The 23709-nt window shown below is 36.4% G+C and overlaps 3 protein-coding genes across 4 annotated transcripts; 2 read left to right on the forward strand and 1 right to left on the reverse strand.

The window, feature by feature from the left end:
- Positions 1 to 569: 569 nt before the first annotated feature.
- LOC132122878 (14-3-3 protein gamma-1) lies at positions 570 to 5877 on the reverse strand. The gene is made up of 2 exons (XM_059533369.1): positions 5637 to 5877; positions 570 to 2610 (listed from the first exon to the last, which is right to left on the reverse strand). Exons 1-2 carry the CDS (start codon positions 5721 to 5723, stop codon positions 1954 to 1956), a joined length of 744 nt encoding a protein of 247 aa, XP_059389352.1. The 5' UTR covers positions 5724 to 5877; the 3' UTR covers positions 570 to 1953.
- A 5917-nt stretch (positions 5878 to 11794) lies between these two features.
- LOC132122879 (RIMS-binding protein 2-like) lies at positions 11795 to 14376 on the forward strand. Its single transcript, XM_059533370.1, has 5 exons — positions 11795 to 12287; positions 12492 to 12654; positions 12785 to 12888; positions 13479 to 13550; positions 13632 to 14376. Exons 1-5 carry the CDS (start codon positions 12081 to 12083, stop codon positions 13695 to 13697), a joined length of 612 nt encoding a protein of 203 aa, XP_059389353.1. The 5' UTR covers positions 11795 to 12080; the 3' UTR covers positions 13698 to 14376.
- A 5652-nt stretch (positions 14377 to 20028) lies between these two features.
- Positions 20029 to 22275, forward strand: LOC132123293 (dehydrogenase/reductase SDR family member 11-like). Of its 2 annotated transcripts, XR_009426488.1 has the most exons (8): positions 20029 to 20222; positions 20322 to 20531; positions 21117 to 21211; positions 21293 to 21422; positions 21528 to 21620; positions 21691 to 21756; positions 21903 to 22016; positions 22051 to 22275. XR_009426488.1 is itself a non-coding variant. In XM_059533850.1 (7 exons), the coding sequence occupies exons 1-7, from the start codon at positions 20091 to 20093 to the stop codon at positions 21942 to 21944; spliced, it is 768 nt and encodes a 255-aa protein (XP_059389833.1). In that variant the 5' UTR covers positions 20030 to 20090; the 3' UTR covers positions 21945 to 22275. The 2 variants fall into 2 exon arrangements, 1 of the variants encoding a protein (XP_059389833.1); XM_059533850.1 differs by having other exon boundaries at positions 20030 to 20222; positions 21903 to 22275.
- The last annotated feature ends 1434 nt before the right edge of the window (positions 22276 to 23709 follow it).

Here is a 23709-nt window from a genome sequence, read left to right on the forward strand (position 1 = left end):
AAGTGGCAGTCACACATCACGTTAATTTCAGACAGCAGATGAGATCTGAGTTTAGCATCAGTGAGACAATTATTCAAATAATTAGTCATGCTGATAATTAATTCAATTGGACATGTCTACAGGCATGCAGGTTTGACATATAACCTTCAAATTAAGTGAGAGTCTTTGCAGTTTCTACTCTCATCAGACATCAAATAATTTTTAATGCACACATACTGTAACTAAAGCCAATAATGTGGTCCTTATCGAGGCACATTCATGTCAAACATATTACTATATTGTGGAGAGGTGAGCTCTGCAATGCAGTGCTGAACACTAATCATGGATAGTAGGTGCAATGCAGAGAAAACATTTGGTCTTTTTAAATTCAGTTGTGTCCTGTTGACATTTTACTTAGATTGGTTGATAGGAAAAAGGACTTGGATTTGATCATGCATTGCAAATTTCGAGCTGTAATGCAGTATTTTGAATTATAGTTCGTATTTTTTATTTTTTTAGATGAGTCAATAATAGAAAAACAATACACATGACCAGCATTGATTGACATGATGCATCTGTGACTACTTGAGTTCTTTTTTCTTGTCTTTTTATTGTTGTAATTATTTTGGCTCTTGTGCAACTGCTACATAGTTATTCACATTCAAGATACTGTCACTCAGGATACAGCTAAAAGTAATTTTCATAAAAAAGAAAGAAAGGAAAAAAGTCAAATGAATTTAAAAATACTGACAATTTATGGTCCATGTTCTGAGTCGATCACGGAAACACTGATTTGGTAACGCCACTGTAATTTAAACCACACGTTCAATGTGCATAATATGACAAGAAGCGCACTTATATATTTTTGAGAGAGCAAAACATTGCTTAACAATGTCATGGTTACACTTTACCAAGAAAAACACTGTTACATTTAAGCGATCAGTGGTGTTTCTCGTAAGTCAGCCTAGCTAAAGAAAAAACATTCCATATCACAGCAGCAACGCCCATAACAGATCGATTTATTGTTAACAATCACAATTTTGGAATAGCAAATCAAAACGAGAACTGCTAAATTATAAATAAACAATATGAAGCCAGTTTACTTTTCAATCATAGGAATACATAACATCCAAGATATAAGTTAATAAAGTCAAGCTATTGTATAAATACATCACCAGCATGCACAATATTGAATCATTGATAGTACCGTTGTAATTATCTTACACTGACAAAACAGTATACTTGGCATGTGCAAAAATAAACTAAACACAGAAGTAAACCACAAACTTTGAAGCTGCAATATTTTTTTTAACCAGATCAGTCTCTTTCTTTTCCCTAACCTGTCCTTCAAAAAAGTGAATGGTTCCAGTAGTATCAGACTGTAATGAATATATGACAATGACTGAACTTGATCTGTTTGGGTAATTCAAAAGAACACAATTTTATTCAACCCACTTCCATCTAATAGCTATTTAAATTGAATCTAAATTGAATTTAAATTGAATTTCCAATCCAGTTAATTGAGGATGATTTCAACAGGTCAGCTTGTGATTAATACCGGAACCATTTAATACTATCTCTACCCTTTGAACACCATTTTACCTTCTTTTAGAAATGCTTTTCTACTACCCAAAACATAAATAAGCAGCATCCCTTTGAAATACATCAGTCCATATGCCAGTGTGAGGCTGCCATTCCCAACCAACAACGACCGTTTCCGGCTGATTGACTGACATTTCAGTGGTTTTGGCAAATGTCAAAGAGAACCAAGAAGAGGGAGGCCCATTCAACTATATATATTTCTGTATATATTCAAACTAGGACTTCAGCCCCACCTTTACCACCCTTGATATTTTTTTTTCTTTTAACTCTTGGAAAAATAAAGAACTGCTGCTGCAGAGGAAACCATGGCAAAAGCTGCTGCCAAAGTCCACCAGCCATTTTTATGTTTCTAGATCAAGAACTTGGCTACTTTTAATTGTTACCCTCCCCACCCTCATCATCCTGCTGGTCACTCGTCCACAGCGTTAAGTTGTCTCGGAGGAGCTGCATGATGAGTGTTGAGTCTTTGTAGGAGTCCTCGTTAAGGGTGTCGAGCTCAGCGATGGCGTCGTCGAATGCCGTCTTGGCAAGATGACAGGCCTGCTCCGGAGCATTCTGGATCTCGTAGTAGAAGACTGAGTAGTTGAGGGCCAATCCCAGCCGGATGGGGTGAGTGGGCTGCATGTGCTCTTTGCTGATCTCGTGAGCTTCATTGTAGGACTTCTCAGAGGATTCCACCACGGTGGAGCGCTTCTCGCCAGTGGCCACCTCGGCCAAGTAACGGTAATAGTCTCCCTTCATCTTCAGGTAGAAGACCTTGCTCTCGTGCTGGGTGTCGCTGCAGTTCTTGATCAGGAAGTTATCCAACAGGTTGAGCACGTCTTGGCACACCGCCTCCAGCTCCTTCTCAATCTTCTCGCGGTAGGCCCTCACCATTTCGATCTTCTTCTCGTTGCCGTCCGCGGAGGTCTTCTGCTCGATGCTGGAGATAACCCTCCAGGATGAGCGCCGAGCACCTACGACGTTCTTGTAGGCGACGGACAAGAGGTTCCTCTCTTCGTTGGACAAGGCCTCGTTCAACTCGGTTACCTACAAAGGAAGGAAATAGAATTCTGTTTGAGGAAAGCAGCAAGTTAATAACAAGCTTTCCTTGATACACAACTCAGTTACCAGTAAAATGAACGTACAATGCTTAATTTTTCCATTGCATAATGATAATATCCACAGAGAGCTTCATCATCTGGCTGAATGCTTTGTGCAGCCATGAGCTTGAGCTATATGCCAAGTGCAGTTTCCATGGCAATCGTCTCATTTTGTACAGTAGTCCAACTCTATCTAGTGAGATGACAGAGCGCTAGCGCTACACAATACACTAGAGGTGAAATCAGAGAGTGGGGGCAGGGGCGGGAGACGAAATGTTCCCACATACCCTCCAGGGCAACTGCAGTGTAAGTTAACATGATCGCTGTGCGGCAATTCATGTGTTACAGTGGCCTTCCCTGACCTTTTCTCTTGCCAAACTGGGACGACCATAATACAGTTTGATGATGTTTCATGAGAATATATCGTAAATCACTCATGTCAACTACAGATCTCCTTCTGGTGAAAACATCAGAACCTCTTTGTGGTGCAATTACATATTGGCATGAGTTCAATGGTTTTCTGTACTTAGGTGAAAAGAACTATATGTACTCTCTTTAAAATAAAGGTTTCAAAACTGCGTTTTCGCAGTGATGCCACAGAAAAAACATTTTGGGTTCCCCAAAGAATCCATGGATGTTCAAGGTTCTTCATAGAACCAACAAAGCCAATAAAGAACCTTTATTTTTGTAAGTGCACCAATGTGCAGATAAACACTTTTCAAATGCCACGTGCCTCAGATCAAGGTTTGTGGTTTTAGCTTCCAGCCACAAAAGCTGTATTTTTCCCTCAGACTCTTCAGAATACAAAGACCACTTAGAAAGATCAGTACAGATCAGAGTAGAAAACAGGAACACTGGGTAGGACAGGAAGACAAGACTCATAATGAAACACAGGCATATGAAGGGGTTTTATTTAAACAAGCTTATTGCTATTTAAGTCTGGTTACATGGGTTCTGTGCAACAATGATTTGGCATGCCTCTCACAGACAGATAGTAACAGATAGTTGTAGTGGGTGACCGGTAACCTTGTTAACTTGGTAGCCGTGTTGCAATCAAATGCAAGTTTTTACATGAATGCCAGCCCTTCACAAATTTAAATTTAAAAAACTAGCTGGATGATCTCACTCCAGTGTGAAGTTTGAAGCTTGGCCTTTTGCTGTTTGTCTCTTTGGCCGGATGCATCAAGATAATGAAGGCCTGTGGGCACTTTCCCATTAGGTCTGTGGCTAAATGGGCTTTTATCTATAGGACTGAAGTAACTTTAGAGTCAAACTGCTTTAAATCTCCCCTACTGATCCATGAAGCTAAAATTGCATGCACAACAATCATTGCAAGGATGGGAACCTTCCCTTTTAACAGCCATTTGGGATTTAGACCAAGGTAATATAATGGTAAAATAATACAACCATTTTAGAAAAATTGATCAGGTAGATCTTGTCTGTCACTACTCTATTTTTGAATCAACACACTTAATTTAATATTGCACATTTTGGTATAAAATAAATACTTGATTTTATGTAAAACACTGCTAATGAGTGCCAAACCATCTGGTCTAGATTGTAAATTAACATAATTTGTACCATAATCTATTTCCAGTTGCTTTATGACTGTTTTGATATGAAGATCATTTATTGGAGGTCTAAGAATAAAGAGTATTGAAGCAGACATATCTACAAGTCATTTTGAATTAAGTCAGAAACATATTACCACGGGTAAGAACTATTATATCACCCAAGAAATAAGAGGTGCTAGACGACACCCCTCCAGAAAAAAGCATGATGTCAACCCTTAACAAAGCAGAAACGGAGGGGTTCTCCTTAATCTCCATAAGCCTGTGTAAGAATTGTCTCCTAAATGCCCACACTCGGATGGTAATAAAGTCAGGATGCTGACAGTGAAGAAGCGTTAGAGATGCAGATGTACCCCCCCCCCCCCCCAAGAAGCCCTAAGGCCTTGAATGGTGCCCTGTACAGTCACCAACTCAAATACTGTGAAAATATACATAGAAATAATATTTACTATGAATTAAAGAGATCCCATTGCCTTTAATAATCTATAAATCAGTAGGTTTGAAACAAGAAGGAATATCCAATCTGAATCATGGAAGTTATTGCAATATGACAAGGATGGAAGATTCTAGAAGGAATGCTGCTGCCTCTAACGTTGGTTTAGAGGAAACAACTTAATATCTCCCATATGTGAAAAAATGAATATGGGAAGGCATAACTAAATTGCGAGGATGCATAAGAGATAAAAAAAAAGCAGTTGGAATTTTTATATGCTGATGATGGAAAATAACTATCTGATGCATTTATGACATTATGACTGGGTAATGAACAACGACAAAACGCCTATTTCTAGTGTATTCTAGTATATATATATATATATATATATATATATATATATATATATATATATATATATATATATATATATATATATATTAATTAATGCTGAAAGCGACGTTGAAACATCTTTATTTGTCATGTATCGTCTCATTCATTTGAATGTGGGCTCGGGTAAGACGGGAGGCACCGCCCAAGATCCAGACAGTCTACGCCCGATCCACTGCACACTCATTAATAAAGCACTGATTTACCATAGGTCAACATCCCAAAATGTATTGACATTATATTAAAGGCTCCCGTTACATGCCATATTTTACTGTAACTCAACCGATAGCCTATGATCATTCACCATTAGCATTTTTCCTCCAAATGGATCGAGCATAAAGTAGGCTATGCATAATAAGACAATTATATATATATATATATATATATATATATATATATATATATTATAGATAGATAGATAGATAGATAGATAGATAGATAGATAGATAGATAGATAGATAGATAGATAGATAGATAGATAGATAGATAGATAGATAGCGATTTAGCGATCGTTGGTCAAACTAAATCATCAATCAAATGAAATGAAAACCCAAGGGTACATTTTAAAGAAGGACTTACCGATTTCATGGCTGCTGCCATATCATCATATCTCTCTGCCTGCTCAGCCAGCCTGGCTTTTTGAACCAGCTGCTCGCGGTCAACCATGTTGGATGGTTATGGTTTGGACGATATTATTCGTTTTTAGGGGAAGAAACAGTAATATTGTATGAGCTATGGGGTGTAATTCAATGAACGAGAGCCTCTCTGCAGCTGTTCCTTGCTGTCTGCGCTCGTGCCGACGGGCCGCCCTCGCCCCTCCTCACGCGCTGGAGGGCTACGTCAGGGTTCTAAACGTGGGTGCTATGGCAAGCTGTTACGACATTTATTTCTTAAAACTAACAAGTAGGCCTAGGCCTGTCTATTGTTACCCTACTAAAACGTTTTAGGTAACACTATTTTAAAATGTTCTTGTCACATATTAGGCTACTTGTGGTTGCTATAGTAATAACTAAGTGAATTATGCATATTCCATGAATGCATACATTGTGACTAATTCTGACTAGTATGTATTTCAGGCGTTTCTGACTATTCCAGCCTTACTAGTGACTAGTACATAGTACTTATTCTTTAGTTAACTGTAGCTATTTAAGTTGCAAGTGTTTACAGCAGTGAGTATACTATTTTTCTTGCTTTTAATCGAAACCATTACATATTTAATTAGTCATTAATGCAAATTCCAGTTGTTACTTTAAATTTAGAGAAGATAACAGAACAAACTACAATGAAATATAAAGTAATATCTTAACCCAGCGGTTCCCAAACTTTTTTCCTGCGCACCCCCTTCTATGTCCTAACCGGGTTTGCGCACCCCCCATCCCCACTTTAAAGAAAAAAAAACGAAGCTTGCTTTTATCGCCATATAAAGAGTCATGTTTAATCATGCGCAAATAACCAGAACACGCATGACAATAAAAACATCAACAAAGTTTCAATATAATGCAACAAAGCTACGCACAAGCTTCCACTTTTAAGAGGATGAGTGACAGACACAGGCTCAGTAACAGAAAGCAAGATTATTTTCAGCCGCGTAAAAGAAACATTGCAGCAATAGGCTAGGCCTATTAAATGGCCATGGAGCTAGCAGCAGCATCATCTCAACCCGTGGCCCGTCACGAATTCAAATGCGGCCCACCATGCTGAACAGAATTAATTTTTTTTTTCAGTTTTACAATTAATTTTTTTTACATTAATTAAAAAATGTACATATGAAATATAAGCTATAGCCTAATGTTTTTTATGTTAAATTATTTTGTGTTTCATATATTATTTTCAGACATGAGCAGACCTACTCACATAACATTACGCATTTAACAAACACATACAAGTGCCCACTTTTGCCGAATTCAATTCAAATAGTCATTAACAGTCATTATTTCGGTAAAATTGAGCATCAGAATGGACAAATTTGGTTTTAAGGGAGAAAAAAAAAGAAATGTGGAAAATGCCAGCAAATGAACACATAGAAAAAAGAATAGTCGCAGTATCAGTAATGAAAGAGATTGCTGGATTTTCGGTTTGCCTCGCAACTTACTTAAAGAAGTTCAGGCAAATGGAAACACCATATATTACGTAGCAATCATCCTTAATTGAAGAAATGTGGCAAAACATCTCTGGAGAGAACCTCATATTATTAAATTCGAAAGTGCTTTCCATATTTGGATCAACATAGGCTACATTTGTGAACGCACATTTTCTTGCAATGTCGCACGTCAAGTCATGCTCCCGTGCGCGTCTTACAGGCTGCATCTCAAGCCTATGTTAAACTTTCCGCGTCCGCGGGGAGACCGTTATGGACCGCTATGTAGGCGTGACGTAAACATCGTCATGGTGCGGAGGCTCTGAGAGGACGAACGTGTGCCTCCCATTTTTTATGACCGCGCGGACAGGTGCGCGTGGTCAGTAGGCTTCAAAAGCACAATTGCACATGTGGAGGCAGTGTGTAGAAGCCCATTGCTACTCGAACATGTGCAATCCGTCAATAAAAGAATGTAAAGACAGCCAGATGTGCAATAATTCTGGGCAATTGTTTGTTAATATGTTTGTTGCAGAGTGGACCATCAGCGTGCGCATTCGGAAGTATAAATGGAAGTCCGCGTCTGCGCTGGCCGTGTCCGCGTCCGGATTGCTCATGCGAAAAGTATAACATAGGCACATCTTTTCGAGCCGAATTTCACAAAACTGTTCAGCTCCCGACAGCATCAGGTGTTTTATTTATATGGGGAGTAGAATTATTTATTTATTTAAATTAATGTAATCGATTAGATATCATAATATTTATGCTATAATATTATAAATCAGGTTGGTTTGTATTGGTGACGTAATATGTTAATGATATGCGTGCGGCCCGCGACTTGCACTTTGTTGCTTGCACAGTTTCCCTGATTTCAGCCATTTAAGCATATTTATAATATATATTATGAAATGAATGAAACGAGTTGGCACGCATATAGCCTATCCTGCAGTACATAAAAGAAGAACAGTGCGTAGAAGACAGCATCTGTCTTCTAAGTTTCCATCGAAAACTAATAAATTATAGTTTTTTTATCTAAAATAAAAGCGATTACAAAGAAAATGTTTACTTTTCATGTTTTTTATTCTATGGAAAATCCCACTTAAAAAAACAGACCGCCATTACATTTTTCCTCTCGTGCACCCCCTGGTGGCAGCTCGCGTACCCCTGGGGGTGCGCACACCACACTTTGGGAATCCCTGTCTTAACCAATTAAGTCAGAGTGGGAGGTTTATTAATGCCTTGTCATGTTCATTTTTTGTCGTTACTTTTCTCTAAATGCTACTAGTAACAATTAAGACATATACTATTATGAGTCTTGCATATATGGGTATTTGTCTAAGACTAACACTATTAAATAATTTACCGTATTTTCCGCACTATAAGGCGCACCGGATTATAAGGCACACCTTCAATGAATGGCCTATTTTAGAACTGTTTTCATATATAGGGCGCACCGGATTATAAAGCGCATAGAATAGAAGATACTGCAGTCAAACGTTTGACTGGGTTTGAGTTATGCATCCACTAGATGGAGCCGTGCTAAAGGGAATGTCAACATTTTGACAGAGTGCCTTGATCCATATATAAGGTGCTCAGGATTATAAAGCGCACTGTCGTTTTTTGAGAAAATTAAAGGCTTTTAAGTACGCCTTATAGTGCGGAAAATACAGTACAGTAAAATTACTAGGATAACTACCAGTATATACTACTAACTAGTAACGTAAAATAGGAAATGTTTAAAGAATAAATGTTAAAATGGCTTGCCATTCCGGGTGCCTCACTCATGATGTAATAGTCCTTATATGGGAGTCAAGAGGCCACATATCAGCAGTGCTGATGATGGCACATCAGACATCTTCTAAGAACAAATGCAATATGGGAGAATGAGTCACCCCCTATGAACATATCTAGCGACCCTCCTGTATGGAGTGGAGGATTTTAGGCATGACACAATTATAGTAATGTTTAGGATAATGTGTCTCATGTTTTGTCCATGCTCAAAAAGGTTATAGATGTGCTATATATCAGACTGGTGGAACAGACAAGCAACTTGGATCTTCATATGAGTCATTTTACAAAACCAATGCAATCTGAAGATCGTTGGTGTCTCTCTCCCCTCCCTCCATAACATTTATGAAACCTGTCTCACCAGCAAAGCCCTCTGCATCGCAGGTGATCCCACACACTCAACACACAACTTCTTCAGTCTGCTGCCATCAGGGAGGAGACTGCGGTGTCTCCAGGCAAGGGCCAGCAGACTGAAGGACAGCTTCATTTATCCGGCTTGCAGGAAGCTGAACTCCCTCCCGACCTTGCCCCCCCCACCACCCTCTTTTGCCCCAGGCACCACTGAACTCTGAACCCCCTGCCATCTTTTGCCCCCTGCCCCCGCCCCAGCTCCCACATCCCCAGGTCCTTCCACTCCCCCCCTTCCACTAACAAACTGTGACTTGCACCAGACACTTTGTGCAGCATTGGTCTGCTCACTATCTAATTCAACTACCTCTTCAGTCAATTTAAATAAAGAACTGCTCTCTGAGCTTTTTGTCACTTTAATCACACTGAATAAGCTCTTTTGCACTACAGTCATTTTATCTGCACTGTTTGTTCACTTCACTGGTTTGCACTCTATCTGCCATGTGCCTTGTGCTGCTTTATTTAACTTTATTTTTAATTTTTTTAATTTTTTTTTTAATTCCCTTATTTGTATAGTTGTATTTTATATTTAATCTGTATCTATCTGTATTTTTATCAGTATGCACCAAGGGTCTGAGAGTAATGCAATTTAAATTCTCTGTAAGTATATGCTGTATATGTCACAAGGGCGGATTTAATGATTTGGGGGCCCCAGGCAAAATACAGGAACGTGGCCCTGTACAATTTCACACATTTACAACCTTGAGGTTCCTTTCACTGTTGTGATGCTTGCTGCTGCACAACCGTGTCCCATAGTTGTGTGCAATCTTTTTTCATGTACATGCAAATGATTTCTTTAATGTTGTAGATCCCTTGTTCACATTTAAACAGGTTATTATAGTATAAGAGTAGGTTGGACACTAGGTGCTGCTTTGGGGTAATTTTCACTATGCAATTGTCTAAGTACTTGGCTAATTGTCTATGCAAGGCTGTCTAATTTTAAACTTTAAAATATACATTTATGTTTTATTTATTTAATTAAATATTTAAATTAAACGGAAGGAAATTATACATTTAACACGTGTTAACAAGGATTATTTCAACCAAACATGAAGTGTGGAAAGTGACATGCATTTTACATTTTACATTTTAATGGTTTAATAAAAAACAACAACTCTGATTTATTGAATTCATAAAAACAACTTAATTTATGAATTTGTATACAATAATAGGGCCTTATGAAATCGAATTTAAATTTTTTATTGCATTTACTTATAGCCTATATATGTTTTTTTTATTCTGTGTTGTGTATTTAAATTTTTCTGATGAAGGCAAAAACATTAATCTATCTTTTCAAAGTGCTACATAACAGAAGTTTACTGTGTAAAGAGCAATGTCACGGAATGCGTCAAATATTGAATGAATAAATCAAATAGAATTCAGTACACTTCAATCAAACCGCGATATGGACTAGTGAATATTAAATGGCAAAAATACTATTTAGCTACTACAGACGACAACAGCGAGCGTTGCGCGTGCTTCAGTAGCAAACTAGCAAACAAAACGCACGTCTGCATCATTCATTCCGTCACATTCCCCATTACTATTACAGATGGATTCCGGTTTTGTGTCCAATTTTGACCCCCTGCCAAATTTTAGGTTTAAAATTTGGCATTTTAGGGGACCCTTGGCTTTTGGGGGCCTAAGGCAGTCGCCTACCTTTGCCTAATGATTAAGTCCGCTTCTGACATGTGGAAGAATTGACAATAAAGCAGACTTGACTTGACTTGAATTGTATCCTTTATATAGGCCTAGGGGAGACTGGGACTAATTGTTTCAAAGTTTAATGTATCTTTAAAATGCCTTTTATCATCATATTGATTTATTTTCATTGTTTTCTATAAATATTTAATAAGTACCATAGATAAAACTGACAAACATTTGGAACTGCCATATACATTTCAGTTTGGAAACAGTAATAACATTCAGAGTAATTAAGATTTTATTTATGTTTTTAAAAGTCCCTTATGCTCACTGAGGCTGCATTCATTTTATTTAAAAAAAAAAGTAATATTGTGAAATATTACAATTTCAAAGATCTATTTTTGATATATTAAAATGCAATTTATTCATGTAATACAAAGCTGATTTATTTTTTAGCCATTATTCCAGGCATATTTTAGAAATGATTCTAGTATGTAGAATAGAATAGAATAGAATAGATGCTGTTTTACAGTACCTTACCAGTAAACAGCAGAACAGCGAGTCAAGTTCTCTCCCATGACTGTAGTATTTCATTTATTTAATATCTTCACAATGATTTTGGTTTCCTTAGGTTGACCCATGCAAACCTTTTGTTGACTGTAAGGGATTGTCCCTGAAAAGGTGAAAGGGACTTGCAGGGTTACTTCCTTGACGATAATGTGGTTGACAGCTAGCTCTACTTGGCACAGTTCAGACCGGATGGCTCAGCTAATCGGCAGGACTGAGCGCAGCCAAATGCACTGGCAGAGTGTTATTCCAGTTCCTCAATGCTTCAAGTCCATGAAGTGAAATCTGTTCATTCACTAAAGAGTTTTGCAGACTGACTTTACAAAATGGACATGAAAACCATTTGACGAGTCAGGTTAGAAGTTAATGATGTCTCAGGTAAAACTGATTCATTTGTTCCAAGAGGATTAGTCTGAGGCAGATAAGCTTGGCTACAGCTCTTAATGCTAAAGCTATAGAGAGCATATGTGTGTTTGCTAACCACCTGTCTGTCTACTGAGGTGACATCAGTTGGACAGTCGCAGGCATAGAAGCAGACTGGAATGACTGGGCTGGATGTCTATCTATATCCAGATGGTCTTACGGTTGCTACACCAAACCGTATAGAGAACTGGGAATCCGAGAGGGAAATGTTTGACCCGAACGTGCGCCTCTTCGTGGCTCTGTTCTCATACAACCCTGCAGTGATGTCACCAAACCCTGAAACTATGGAGGAGGAACTGCCTTTTGAACAAGGACAGATCATTAAAGTAACAAGGGTTATGTATTAATATGCATTTTTTTTGTATGTTTCCATATCTAAATTCACAATTATTCATAACTCTATTAGTAAATTGAACTTTTGCATTTTACATGAACCTGCTAAATGAAACGCATGGTCTTCTGATCGTTTCTGTCACACTTTGCTCATGCGGTGATGGAAGCCTCAGAAATAGCGATGTGCTCTTTTGTAGGTATATGGAGATAAAGATGCTGACGGCTTCTATAGCGGGGAGACCGGTGGCCGCTTTGGTTTTGTACCGAGCAACATGGTTTCTGAGATCCCTGTGGAAGACGGAGAGTTTAAACTTCGTCTGTTCCAGCAAGGCTTTTTACCAGAAGAGACGTCTTCCATAGGCAAGTATTTAAAATGTTCTCTTTCTTTTTTTACTTGATGAAACTAGCCATATTTAACACATCAATTCAAAAGAGTACACTTGTATGGATTTAGGGATTGTGTCATGACTACTTTGTACTTTAATTTTAGCACCCAGCGAAACGTCTAGTGTGTCGGATGGTGTGAAGGTCCACAGGATGCTGGCCATCTTTGATTATGACCCATGGGAAAGTTCTCCAAACATAGATATTGAGGTGATTGCATTTTCCAATAAATATGTAAAAAAGTTTTTATTTGACAACAAACCAGATTTTGTAATATTATTACATAAAAGTATTTATACATTTTTATGTTTTATGATTACATATACAATTTAAATATTTTTAAGTAATATTTTAGATATTGTAATATTCATACATTGAAAGTGTTATAACTATTTATTATTATTATGCTTTATTTTGAAATATGTGACATTTTCAAATAATTATCATATATTACATTGCTTTACGGTAACACGCTGAAAAAAGTAAAACAATTATAGACCTTTTGAAAGGTTGTACACATAGACAATGAAAACAGTTTATAAATATAACAAGTATGGTCTATTATTTTTTTATTCAATCATTCATTCATGCATTTGTTAAATTCCTTTAAAGATAAGAATCAGGACATAGACTTCACATCCTAGCTATGAATTGATTTATTGACAACATGATGAACAATAAATTGATAACTGCTTGGAATACCACTATACATATCCAAATATATAATTTTAAAATATGAAATAGACTTTTTAATCAATGTTTATTATTATTATTATTATTATTGTTGTTTTCTCTTTTAGGATGAGCTTCCCTTTCGTGCAGGAGATATTATTTATGTTTTGGGGGAAATGGACAGTGATGGATTTTATTACGTGAGTACTATGACTCCGTTTACAATACATGAGTATTTTAAAGGTCATAAGTTAAAGAATAACTGTTTTATATTGATCCAGGGAGATCTACATGGTTATCGAGGTCTTGTACCATCAAACTTTTTGCAATCATTGCCTTGGGACTGAAAGAAATCAGAAATCAGGAACACGAGAGTGACCTCAGACTGTGATTATTACCCACTTTACTGAATTCATTTAATTTTATGTGTCTTGTTTCCTCTAATGTTCATGATTTATTGTGTCATGTGTGTCTCTAAGTGCACTTGACATTTCCTCTTCGCACTGTGCTTAGCATTCATTAAATACATAAAAGCACATTCATTTCTGACTAATTCAAGAGCTTTTGGAAGCAGCTAGTGCATTTTAGCTTTAATGATAACTTAATAATTATGTTTTTATACTTTATGCATCTTCTTTTCACTGCTGACGTCTTTATATGATTTGCGATATTTTTGTAATCTCCTTCCTGTTTACAGCAACTGCACTATAGGTTTCGCACACAGTTATTCAGTTCAGCTTCATTTTATTACCGTTTCATGAATTCAAAGTTGTTTGATACAAGTTAACATGCAAATATAAAGACAAATACATTCAACAACAACAAAAATATTTAATATTGCATTACAATTAGTCATGAAACACAATCTTTATTAATATGTAATTCACAAGACATTCAGATTGAGCATCTTTGGTTCTCCATAAGCTCGTCCATCGCAGCCAACAGTACACTCATCCATAAAGTAGGAAACACTACACTGTGTAGAGACCTTTAGTAGTGCTGTCTACTTTATGAGTGACTGCACTGTACCTCAAAATGTTCATTTTACAACTATTTGCTGAAACCTGAAATGAAAATTAGATCAAAATGATGTAATAAAATAAACCAGGTCATATTATTTTAGTATGGTTGGATGTTCAGCTGCATCAGCTTCAGTTGTGTCACTGTAAACCACCAGGAAGCTTAGAGTCATTTTCATTACCCGTTCTGTAGGTAAAAATGAAATATTACATGTGTAATGAACTGATCTGAAATAAAACTGTATAAAACCTCCAGTTTTGCCGCTTTGTGTAAAAAATGTATATGAAATGGAGTCAGCATGAACTATTGGATTGACTATTAAATGTTGGTTTTGTACTACATGTTAAAAAAAAGTTCATTCACTTTTTAAAAGTTTTAACAAAATTTACCTAATTATATCTACATTACATCAAGCAGTTTACCATAATTTAATAATTATTAGCTGAAAACAGAAATGCAGTCATATAGGTTAGCTATATTGAAGAGCGGTGACTTACCAGTTTCTCTGCCTGCTTGATCCCGGAAACAACAGCGAAAAGAGAAAGAAGTTGTCGCCTTTTAACACTTTTTAGGCCACATGGTGCAAACCACAGGAAGAGGCCCTGCAGTCGCTGTCTTAAAGAAGCACGAATGCACGCCTATTGGACTACAGCGAGTTTCGTTCAAAGATGGACTCGAATCAATTCCTTTTAAGGGCATTTTAACCGATAAAAGACTGATCAGAAATGAGAGAAAAAGCCCTTGGTTTTTAGCATACATCAAAATCATACAAAGAAATAAAGAGGAAGTCTACTAAACATGTGATCAGATTGCATCAGGCTTCCACATAGTCCAACGGTGAGGCTTTAAAACATGACAGTCCATCAGTTTAAATAACAGCGGTGTTGGTCTGTGAGAAAATATCATTGGTGGATGATGTTACTCATGTTCTGTGTGTGTATTTATGAATAGTTTCCTAATTGCATGAATGTTTGAAGCATTATCTTGTTTGCTGCACTTGTAGAGCTCTTTCCTGAGGGGGAGGGGTGGTTGCTATGTTGTGCAAAACCACACTGTTTCATCAGCATATTACATATACTTATGAAGTTGTGGTATTGTGTCATTTAAATGTCATATGGGTGTAATTTTAAATGTGCATTGTTTTACAGTAAGATGCTGATAAGTAAAAGAGAAATATCATATGCATACAGAATTAAACATATTATAAGATGAAAATGTAATATCAGACACTTTTTCTTCAGTGTCACTTTTCTCAGATGCTTGAATTTAAACAGTTTTGTCCCAGTCCCCCTTGACTATTTGGTAGTTTGATAAACAGGAGGTCGCTCTCTTATTTCCCTGAACATGATGTACACGAGATGGACTTGGTTGTCTAGACAACTCAAACCTCAAACTCTCGTTTGACACGCACAGAAGGAAGTGGGGGTTGTGCAGATACTTCTCTGATGTACAATAATAATGCACCTTGTGTTGGAAAAAAAAAAAGTCATACATGATTTACAGACATTCCATTATATGTACCTTGGTGATCATTATATGGGCAGTTTGGGCTCCGGTGAAGTTTAGAAAGTAAACATTCTTAACACATACTTTTCTCATTTCCACTATTTATCTATTTTATTTAACATATCATGCCATCAAAATAGGGTGCCACGGGAGCTTATCTTCAGTTCTAATTTCTTTGTGTTACAGCACTTTTTTTGTTCTATTTTTGCATTGAAATTTAGAGAATATACTGTAAGTGAATTTGATGTTTTTAATGCATTTTAATATATTTTGATATAATGCAACACTTTGTTCAAGTTTGGTTTTTGGCCCTTCATTATGCAAAGTTTGGGCACCTCTGTGATAGTGGCACGATTACAAGTTTAAGCCAGTTCAGTTCATTTGTACGTCACCTTCATATAACAAAAAGACAAGAGTAATTTGAAGATCTATCAGTTGTACAGTAATTGCAATGCACCTGAGACATGAAAGTTCCCGAAGCTGAAAAAAAAAAAAAAACTAGTAAATCACTTTATTTCAAAACATTTGCAGACGTTTGAATATCCAGCATGCTTGTTATACAACTAGTATCAGAGATTATGAAAGATTAAGGTTGCATCTAAAGGTCAAATCTGGAGGATGTTGTTTGCATCCCTTTTATCAGACAAATAAATCACTCATTGTGCAATCCACTGAGACCAATGGCTCTTTTAACAACACCTTGAACTTGATAAAGTTTTACAACTGGTTCGATTCTAAAAACTGCGTCTATAAAGTGTATTCTCACTGTTCAAGCAGTCGAAGTTGAACTTGGATATCCTTCATATTCCTATTTCTGTAAAAAACAAGCTTAATCCCTGAAATAAATGCCATGGTATAGATAGCATCTTTTAACCAACTACTTGAAAAGATGGGTATTATCCAGACAGGTTTAGATTTTTAGATCTTTTCCTTTAGTTTGTAAGACGAGCTAAATACCTTCATTATTGCTACATTTTAGAGACATTAAATACACAAATATAATTATTTCAGACATTTTAAATACAATCAAGATCAACGTTATTCAATAAATTATCATTAAAGGTTAGCTTTTCCACATAGCCTACATGCCCTGACGGGGATTTCAAAATTGCCACAAATATCCGGTTTTGTATTGAAAGCCATTTCTTCATACTAGATGATGGTAATGACTGAAACATTGTTTGACCAATAGCGTGCAGGTATTGTACGTAATCGACCAATCGTGGCGTGCAAGAAGGTGGGATCTACAGAGGAAGGTCAAACCTAACTTGCGTACATACTGTATGAGGACTGTAGGTCACGTCAGTATGTGAAAAACAAAAACAAGGCCGAAACCCGGACATTTTAGACAATATAGAAATCTCTGTCAAGTGAGCATTTTAAGCAGAGATGCAATTCAAGAAAAAAAAGTCTAATTGTTGTATGATGCCGTATATTCTGTCTCAGAGTCGCCACTAGATGGCTTAACTATTTCAGATCAGAGACCGTGACTAGTGATCTGGGTTACATTCTCCAAACACCCACAGGTGGATTTATGTTACAGTGTGCTGTATATCCATGTATCAAAATATTTACAGGGAATGTAGCTTCATTTTACTGTTGTCATGTTTGCTTACAGCTCCAAAGATGGGCCTATGCATCCACAATATTCATTAGTTAGTGATAACTGATAATAAGTGGTTTATCTGTGTTATCTGAAATCAAGTGAAAGTTTTTTTTATAGGTGGAGAACATTTTGTCATCATGAGTAGATTGGATACACTGAATTACTCCTAAGTAAGAATATGATCCATCCTAATACAAATGAGTTTTATGGTCTGTAGGGTTTGTGCTGTAAACCGTGAAAGGGAGGGTCTTTGTCCTCTTATAAAATGCACCTCCAAAGTATCCGATCATAAAATACATTCCCCTGTTGTTTAGCTGGACTGATCATTCAGGTGGATTTTTTTTTTTATAAATATTAAGGATGAATGTGCTCTGTTTCTCTGTAAGGTAAGTGGGTTAAATCATGTATATGTCATCTTATATTTATCATAAAAACAGATTTACTGTTAAACCTGATGCTGCTGAATTTAGGTTAGTCCATCAATCCACCAATTCAATCCATCATTTTAGATGTTAATCTTAGTGAAGATTTGCACTTTATATACTGAAAGACTTGCAAGAATTATACGTTTACGAAGTGCATCACGATTTATGAGAATCTGAGAACAAGAGTTTTCAGAATTAAATACCTTTGAAGGTTTTAAAGGTCCAGTTCAAAAAAAAAAATTTAACTGAATGAACTGAACAACATATACACTGGTCATTGTCTGTATTCATGTACATGTAAGTGTAATTAATTAAATGTGAATATATTTCATTATCAATATGTTACACTACACGTACATTAGTTTGCAATAAGTCAACTTGGTTTCTTATCAGATTGGTGCTTTTTATCTTAAGTAACTTGCAAAAATCAGTCCAAAGTAACATGCGTAGGTGAGCATTGTGTCCTCTTCAATGTTTTATATTGAATTATTAGGAAAAAATACAGTATTTTTCAAACGTTTGGGGTCAATAATCTATTTATATTACAGCTTATAGTTTCATCACATGCATCTTATTTTACAGGAATCAACAAGTGCCAATAAAAATGATGGTATCATAAAATCTCAAAATATTACACATTCTGGTGAGGTTATTGTATGTACTTTCAAAACGTAATAAATATGTGTTTATTGCTTCTCTGATTTACAGCAGTGCTATAGTCACTCAAGTTTGCAATATCTCTAATATGGGAGGAACTTGTTTGATAATCTATTATTATTCAGACAGTTTAGAACAAAGAACGGGAACTTCATGACAACTTGTAAAACATCTTTTTTTTTATCTTGCAGCTTTCTGCATTTTCAAACCTGCCATTTCCTGATGGGACTGCCATGGTACATAGACATCATATTCACAACAATAGTTCAGCTGCGGTATGGACATGAAGTGTATTATTCCAGAAGTTATGTTGTTGTTGTTTTTTTGTATTAGCACTGTCTTATTTGTCAGCTCTGTTTTCACATCCCTCTATGTTCTCACTGTCTGATTTATGTTGAGGTTATACTCATAAGCAAGTTATTTATCATTCATCAAATAATTCATGGTAAATCAAACTTTATTGTCATTCAGCAATGTGTGGCTTCAACATGTTTCTAACATAAAATTAACAAGTATGTAAGGCAGGTAGTCAAACATATGCACCCTCTTTGATTTGTGGGTGTTTTCTCTTAATAAATGTTCACCATTTGATTATTACTGTTGTACTTAGTAGTTCTGTTTGTCATTTTTAATTTCTGAAATATTTTTGGTTCATTTTAAGCCAGCAATAGTAATTTTCAATCAATAGTTGAGTTCATTAAAATAAGCCAGCATGCTGGGTCAATCATTTAACCTAACCAGTTGGGTCAAAATCAACCCAGCGAAAGGTTGCCAAAATAACCCAATTTGGGTTATTTTTTAACCAAGCATAGAGTATTTCAGTGTATAAGGAATAACTAACCCTGTGAGAATTTTACAGACTGAACACCTTGTAATATTTATTGCACCTGTTAGAGCTGTATGAGATGAAAATAAAGTCTCATTGGCCAGATTCTAAGACAGATTATTCATTGACATTCTGAGTTGGGTGATTTGTTTTTGGCACTGAATACCTGGCAACCAAAGGAGAACTGCAAAGGAAATTGGAACCTTTCGAATTAAAAAATAAATCTTTATTTTGAGAGACAGATAATATCAAAAAGACTGGGAAAAGCATAGAATTATTAAATAATTCATAAGCACATACCACTTGTACCTCTTACCATTACATAGCCTACTATTAAATTGACTATCAATTATCAGAATTTTTATTGATTTTAAACTCATCCAAATATTACATGTTTAATTCAAATGAATTTAAATAGAATGAAAAACACAGTTTTAAAGGAGGTGATCAAATTACGAACCTAATAAAAAAATTAATAAAATATAGCCTAGAATATAGGCATTTAAGCCTAGCTTAAATCACTCAAATCAGATAAATGTATTAAAACAGAAAAAAGCAATGCTGATTGTGTAGAGTACGAGGGAGTGTTTGGGCGGTGTGAGCAGGTTTTACTGAAAAGCTTTGCTGGACCTGGCAACCCTGATCACTGTAACTACAGGCAGCTGTCCAGCACCTGATCTTCGCGAGAGTAACAAGCAGCATGTATCGCTGGAAAGGCAGGGTTGCTCTTGTCACTGGAGCTTCGGTGGGAATCGGAGCCGCGATCGCGAAGTCTCTTGTCCAGCATGGCATGAAGGTGGTCGGCTGTGCCAGAAATGTGGAGAATATAGAGGTAATGCACCGTTAGCATACACTTTATAGCATACACTCGCGAGAAGTAAGTTAATGTTCATGCACCGGCTGAAGAATCGTGTGTTCTTTTTTCTTGCAGAAACTGGCAGCAGAATGTGTCAGTAGTGGATTCAGTGGCACTCTGGTCCCATATAAATGTGATCTGTCTGTAGAAGACGACATGTTATCCATGTTCTCCTGGATCAAAGTTCAACATCAGGGTGTTGACGTGTGCATTAATAATGCAGGTTTGGCTCTCCCAGAGCCTCTGTTGAGCGGCAAAACCAGTGGCTGGAGGACTATGATGGATGTAAGTAACACGAAAAAGCCACCGAGTCATTTCTGCGAATCGGTTCTTCCCAGTAACTCATTCTAATGAACCGTTTCGATCGATGGGTGCTTTCGAATCACTTCGTGAAGCTTCGAAACTTTTGGGAATCATTTGTTTCGAACCATTGGCTCGTAGCGTGATCAGACTGTCAAAATCACGTGATTTCAGTAATGCGTGCTCTGAAATGTTTCGACAGTTCAAATGTTTGCCGCTCGGGGGCGATCTCTGTGAACCCGTATGATCCATGTTTTTATTTTATCTCGGATCAGCTTTATAATTTTGTAGACTTTTTTTAATGAAATATGTTAATAGAGGGAAGAGTGTTATTCAAATAACATTTAGGGCCTATACTGACTATTGATGATTGCAATAAATAAAAGGGTAGGCTATTTGTTGTAATTTTTTATGTGTGTTGATAATACTGTTGAAAAATAACTTTGTTTACTCCAATACTCCAAAATTTCTTAGGAACAGTACACTCAATGGTTTTGAAAGAAATGGCTCTTGAGTTCAGTGAGTCAGACTAAACCAATTTCTGAAATAAAGATTCCACTCTCTGTTCAGGTGAATGTCATTGGCCTGTCAGTGTGCACCCGTGAGGCTTACCAGTCCATGAAAGAACGAAATATTGATGATGGCCATATCATTAATATTAACAGGTATAAGAATGTTTTATAATTTTTTGCCTGCATTCAAATTCCAGCCTTTGCCAGGTCAGCAAAATTATTTGTGTGTTTTAGCATGAGTGGACACCGGGTCGTCAACAATGCCGATATACACTTCTACACTGCCAGCAAATATGCAGTGACGGCTCTCACAGAAGGTTTGAGACAAGAGTTACGAGAGGCCAAGACCCACATACGTGCCACAGTAAGAGCAGGAAGATCAGGATATGCTTCTAACACTTTAAATATGTAATATGATTAATGCATGTCCAAAGACTTGTTGGCACTAAGTCTGCTCTGTCTTTAACAGTGTATTTCTCCTGGTTTAGTGGAGACTGAATTTGCCTACCGACTCTTAAGTGAAAACCCAGAAAAAGCTGCTGCTACTTATAAAAGTATAAAGGTATAGACAAATTCTGATTCATTTCTATACAACAAGATGAAGGTCTTATTTACATGTTTAAATATCACAGTGCCTACAAGCAGCTGACATCGCAAACGCAGTGGTGTATGTGCTGAGTGCTCCTCCTCATGTTCAGGTAAGCTTCATACATCACTGGAGAAAACAGTATTGTGATGTTGGTGCTTGCTGACATTGTTCAAGTTTTAGCAATGTATGATAGGTATTTACTTAAAGATTTCATGATTAAATTCTTATATAATGGTTTTTCTTTTCCATTTCTAGATTGGTGACATTCAGATGAGGCCTGTGGAGCAGCTGACATAAACTGGAGGAAGCATCAGTGACATCCTTATCCTCTCAATAGCCCACAAATGGCTTAAAATATGAAATGTAGTGCTCACAAAAGCCACAACAATGTCCCATAAACTATCTCTCCAATCCAAATCTTTGAAAACTCCGAAAGTTGCTCTGTCGGATCATGAAGTTAAATTTTTTTGTAATAATTGATATGACTATTATTGTATTAAAAAGACCAAATTAATATCAGAGAAATTATTTAAGAAGCACAGAGTAATTTGCATCAAGTACAGATGCAGAATTTATTTAGCTTAACATCATAATGATTGGCTTCTTGAATGAACATTTACAGATCTGATGATGCTTGACAATTTTCTGGTTAATTCTGTGCCTGCAGTTCTGACCTTTAATATTTTTAAGTGAGATATTAAATAATTAAAATAGGTGTTCATGTCTTTTCTTCATAAAGTGTATTTGATTAAATTACCAAATCGATATTCTTTAAGTCAAAGATGATAAAAAATTTGTTGCTTTACAAACAATCTATGACACAGACCCCAAATAACTGAATTTTCAATTTCTTTTATATAAATAATAGAAAGAAAACCAACATTATGTATGGATTTTACTACTGCATATAAAAACATACAGTTGGCATTTAAATTTCAGACAAAATGATCAAATAGCCTTTTTATTTTCCTATACTGCTTTCAATATTGATATTCATGTTGAATACAAATGCAAATTTCTAGTGGCGCTGCATGAATATGACACTTCCAAACAAGAGAATAAGTACAAAGAAGTGCTGTTCGCAGCAATCCTAGCGGTTAAGCACATTTAACTGAACTGAATTGCATTGTTACACTGGAAAATGTGGAGGTGGAACATAATAGCAAGCTATTGCAAATAATGTACAGTCAAGGCCAAAAATAATGGCCCTCCATGATCAAAAAAGGCTGTGAAAATTAATCTGCATTGTTAATCCTTTTGGTCTTTTATTTAAAAAATTCACAAAAATGTATCCTTTCATTAGATAATATGAATTTGAAATGTAGGGGAAATATCATTATGAAATGAATGTTTTTCTCAACTACTCGTTGGTCACAATTATTGACCCCCATATAAATTCTTATGAGTAAAATATCTCTGAAGTATCTTCCCATTCATATTCACAATTTTGAGCACTCCAGCATGATTATAAACATTAAATCATCCAGCTCTGGCTTCCTGTTTCACATAAATATAAAGAGGAGGGAAAACAAAGCCCAAATTCCCTTAATCATCCATTAAGTGAAAATTCCCATTTCCAAAATCAGGGCAATCATTAAGAATTTCCAACCAACAGAAAATGTTACAAAACTGCCTGCAAGAGGACGCGTGTCTATATTGTCCTAATGCATGGTGAGAAGGTCAGTTTGAGTGGCTAAAGACTCTCCAATGACCACAGGTGGAGAACTGCAGAAAATAGTTGAGTCTCTAGTTCAGAAAACCTTAAAAAAGAATTGTCAAACAGCACCTACATCACCACATGTTGTTTGGGAGGGTTACAAGAAAAATTCTCCTAGCTCATTCAAAAACAAACTAAAGCATATTCAGTTATCAGACATGACTGGAACTTCAAATGGGACTGGCTTCTATGATCAGATGATCAGAAAATGAGCTTTTTAGCAGCAAACACTGCAAGATGGGTTTGGTAAACAGAGATAAAAAGTACCCCATGTGTACAATGAAGATGCCATGGCACATTTAGACACATGGCATCAAATACCAACAGATAAAAAATCAAAAAGTG

The sequence above is a fragment of the Carassius carassius genome, chromosome 41 (genome assembly GCF_963082965.1).
Source record: "Carassius carassius chromosome 41, fCarCar2.1, whole genome shotgun sequence".
NCBI classification, from domain to species: Eukaryota; Metazoa; Chordata; class Actinopteri; order Cypriniformes; family Cyprinidae; genus Carassius; species Carassius carassius.

Excerpts from the sequence above, each read along its gene's own strand:
- LOC132122878 (XM_059533369.1), bottom strand. The coding sequence starts at position 5,723 with ATGGTTGACCGCGAGCAGCTGGTTCAAAAAGCCAGGCTGGCTGAGCAG. Across the intron at positions 2,611-5,636 it reads TGGCAGCAGCCATGAAATCG|GTAACCGAGTTGAACGAGGC; the intron begins GTAAGTCCTTCT and ends CTTCCTTTGTAG.
- LOC132122879 (XM_059533370.1), top strand. The coding sequence starts at position 12,081 with ATGACTGGGCTGGATGTCTATCTATATCCAGATGGTCTTACGGTTGCT. Across the intron at positions 12,288-12,491 it reads AACAAGGACAGATCATTAAA|GTATATGGAGATAAAGATGC; the intron begins GTAACAAGGGTT and ends GCTCTTTTGTAG. Across the intron at positions 12,889-13,478 it reads CTCCAAACATAGATATTGAG|GATGAGCTTCCCTTTCGTGC; the intron begins GTGATTGCATTT and ends TTTCTCTTTTAG.
- LOC132123293 (XM_059533850.1), top strand. The coding sequence starts at position 20,091 with ATGTATCGCTGGAAAGGCAGGGTTGCTCTTGTCACTGGAGCTTCGGTG. Across the intron at positions 21,423-21,527 it reads AGACCCACATACGTGCCACA|TGTATTTCTCCTGGTTTAGT; the intron begins GTAAGAGCAGGA and ends TGTCTTTAACAG. Across the intron at positions 21,757-21,902 it reads GTGCTCCTCCTCATGTTCAG|ATTGGTGACATTCAGATGAG; the intron begins GTAAGCTTCATA and ends TTCCATTTCTAG.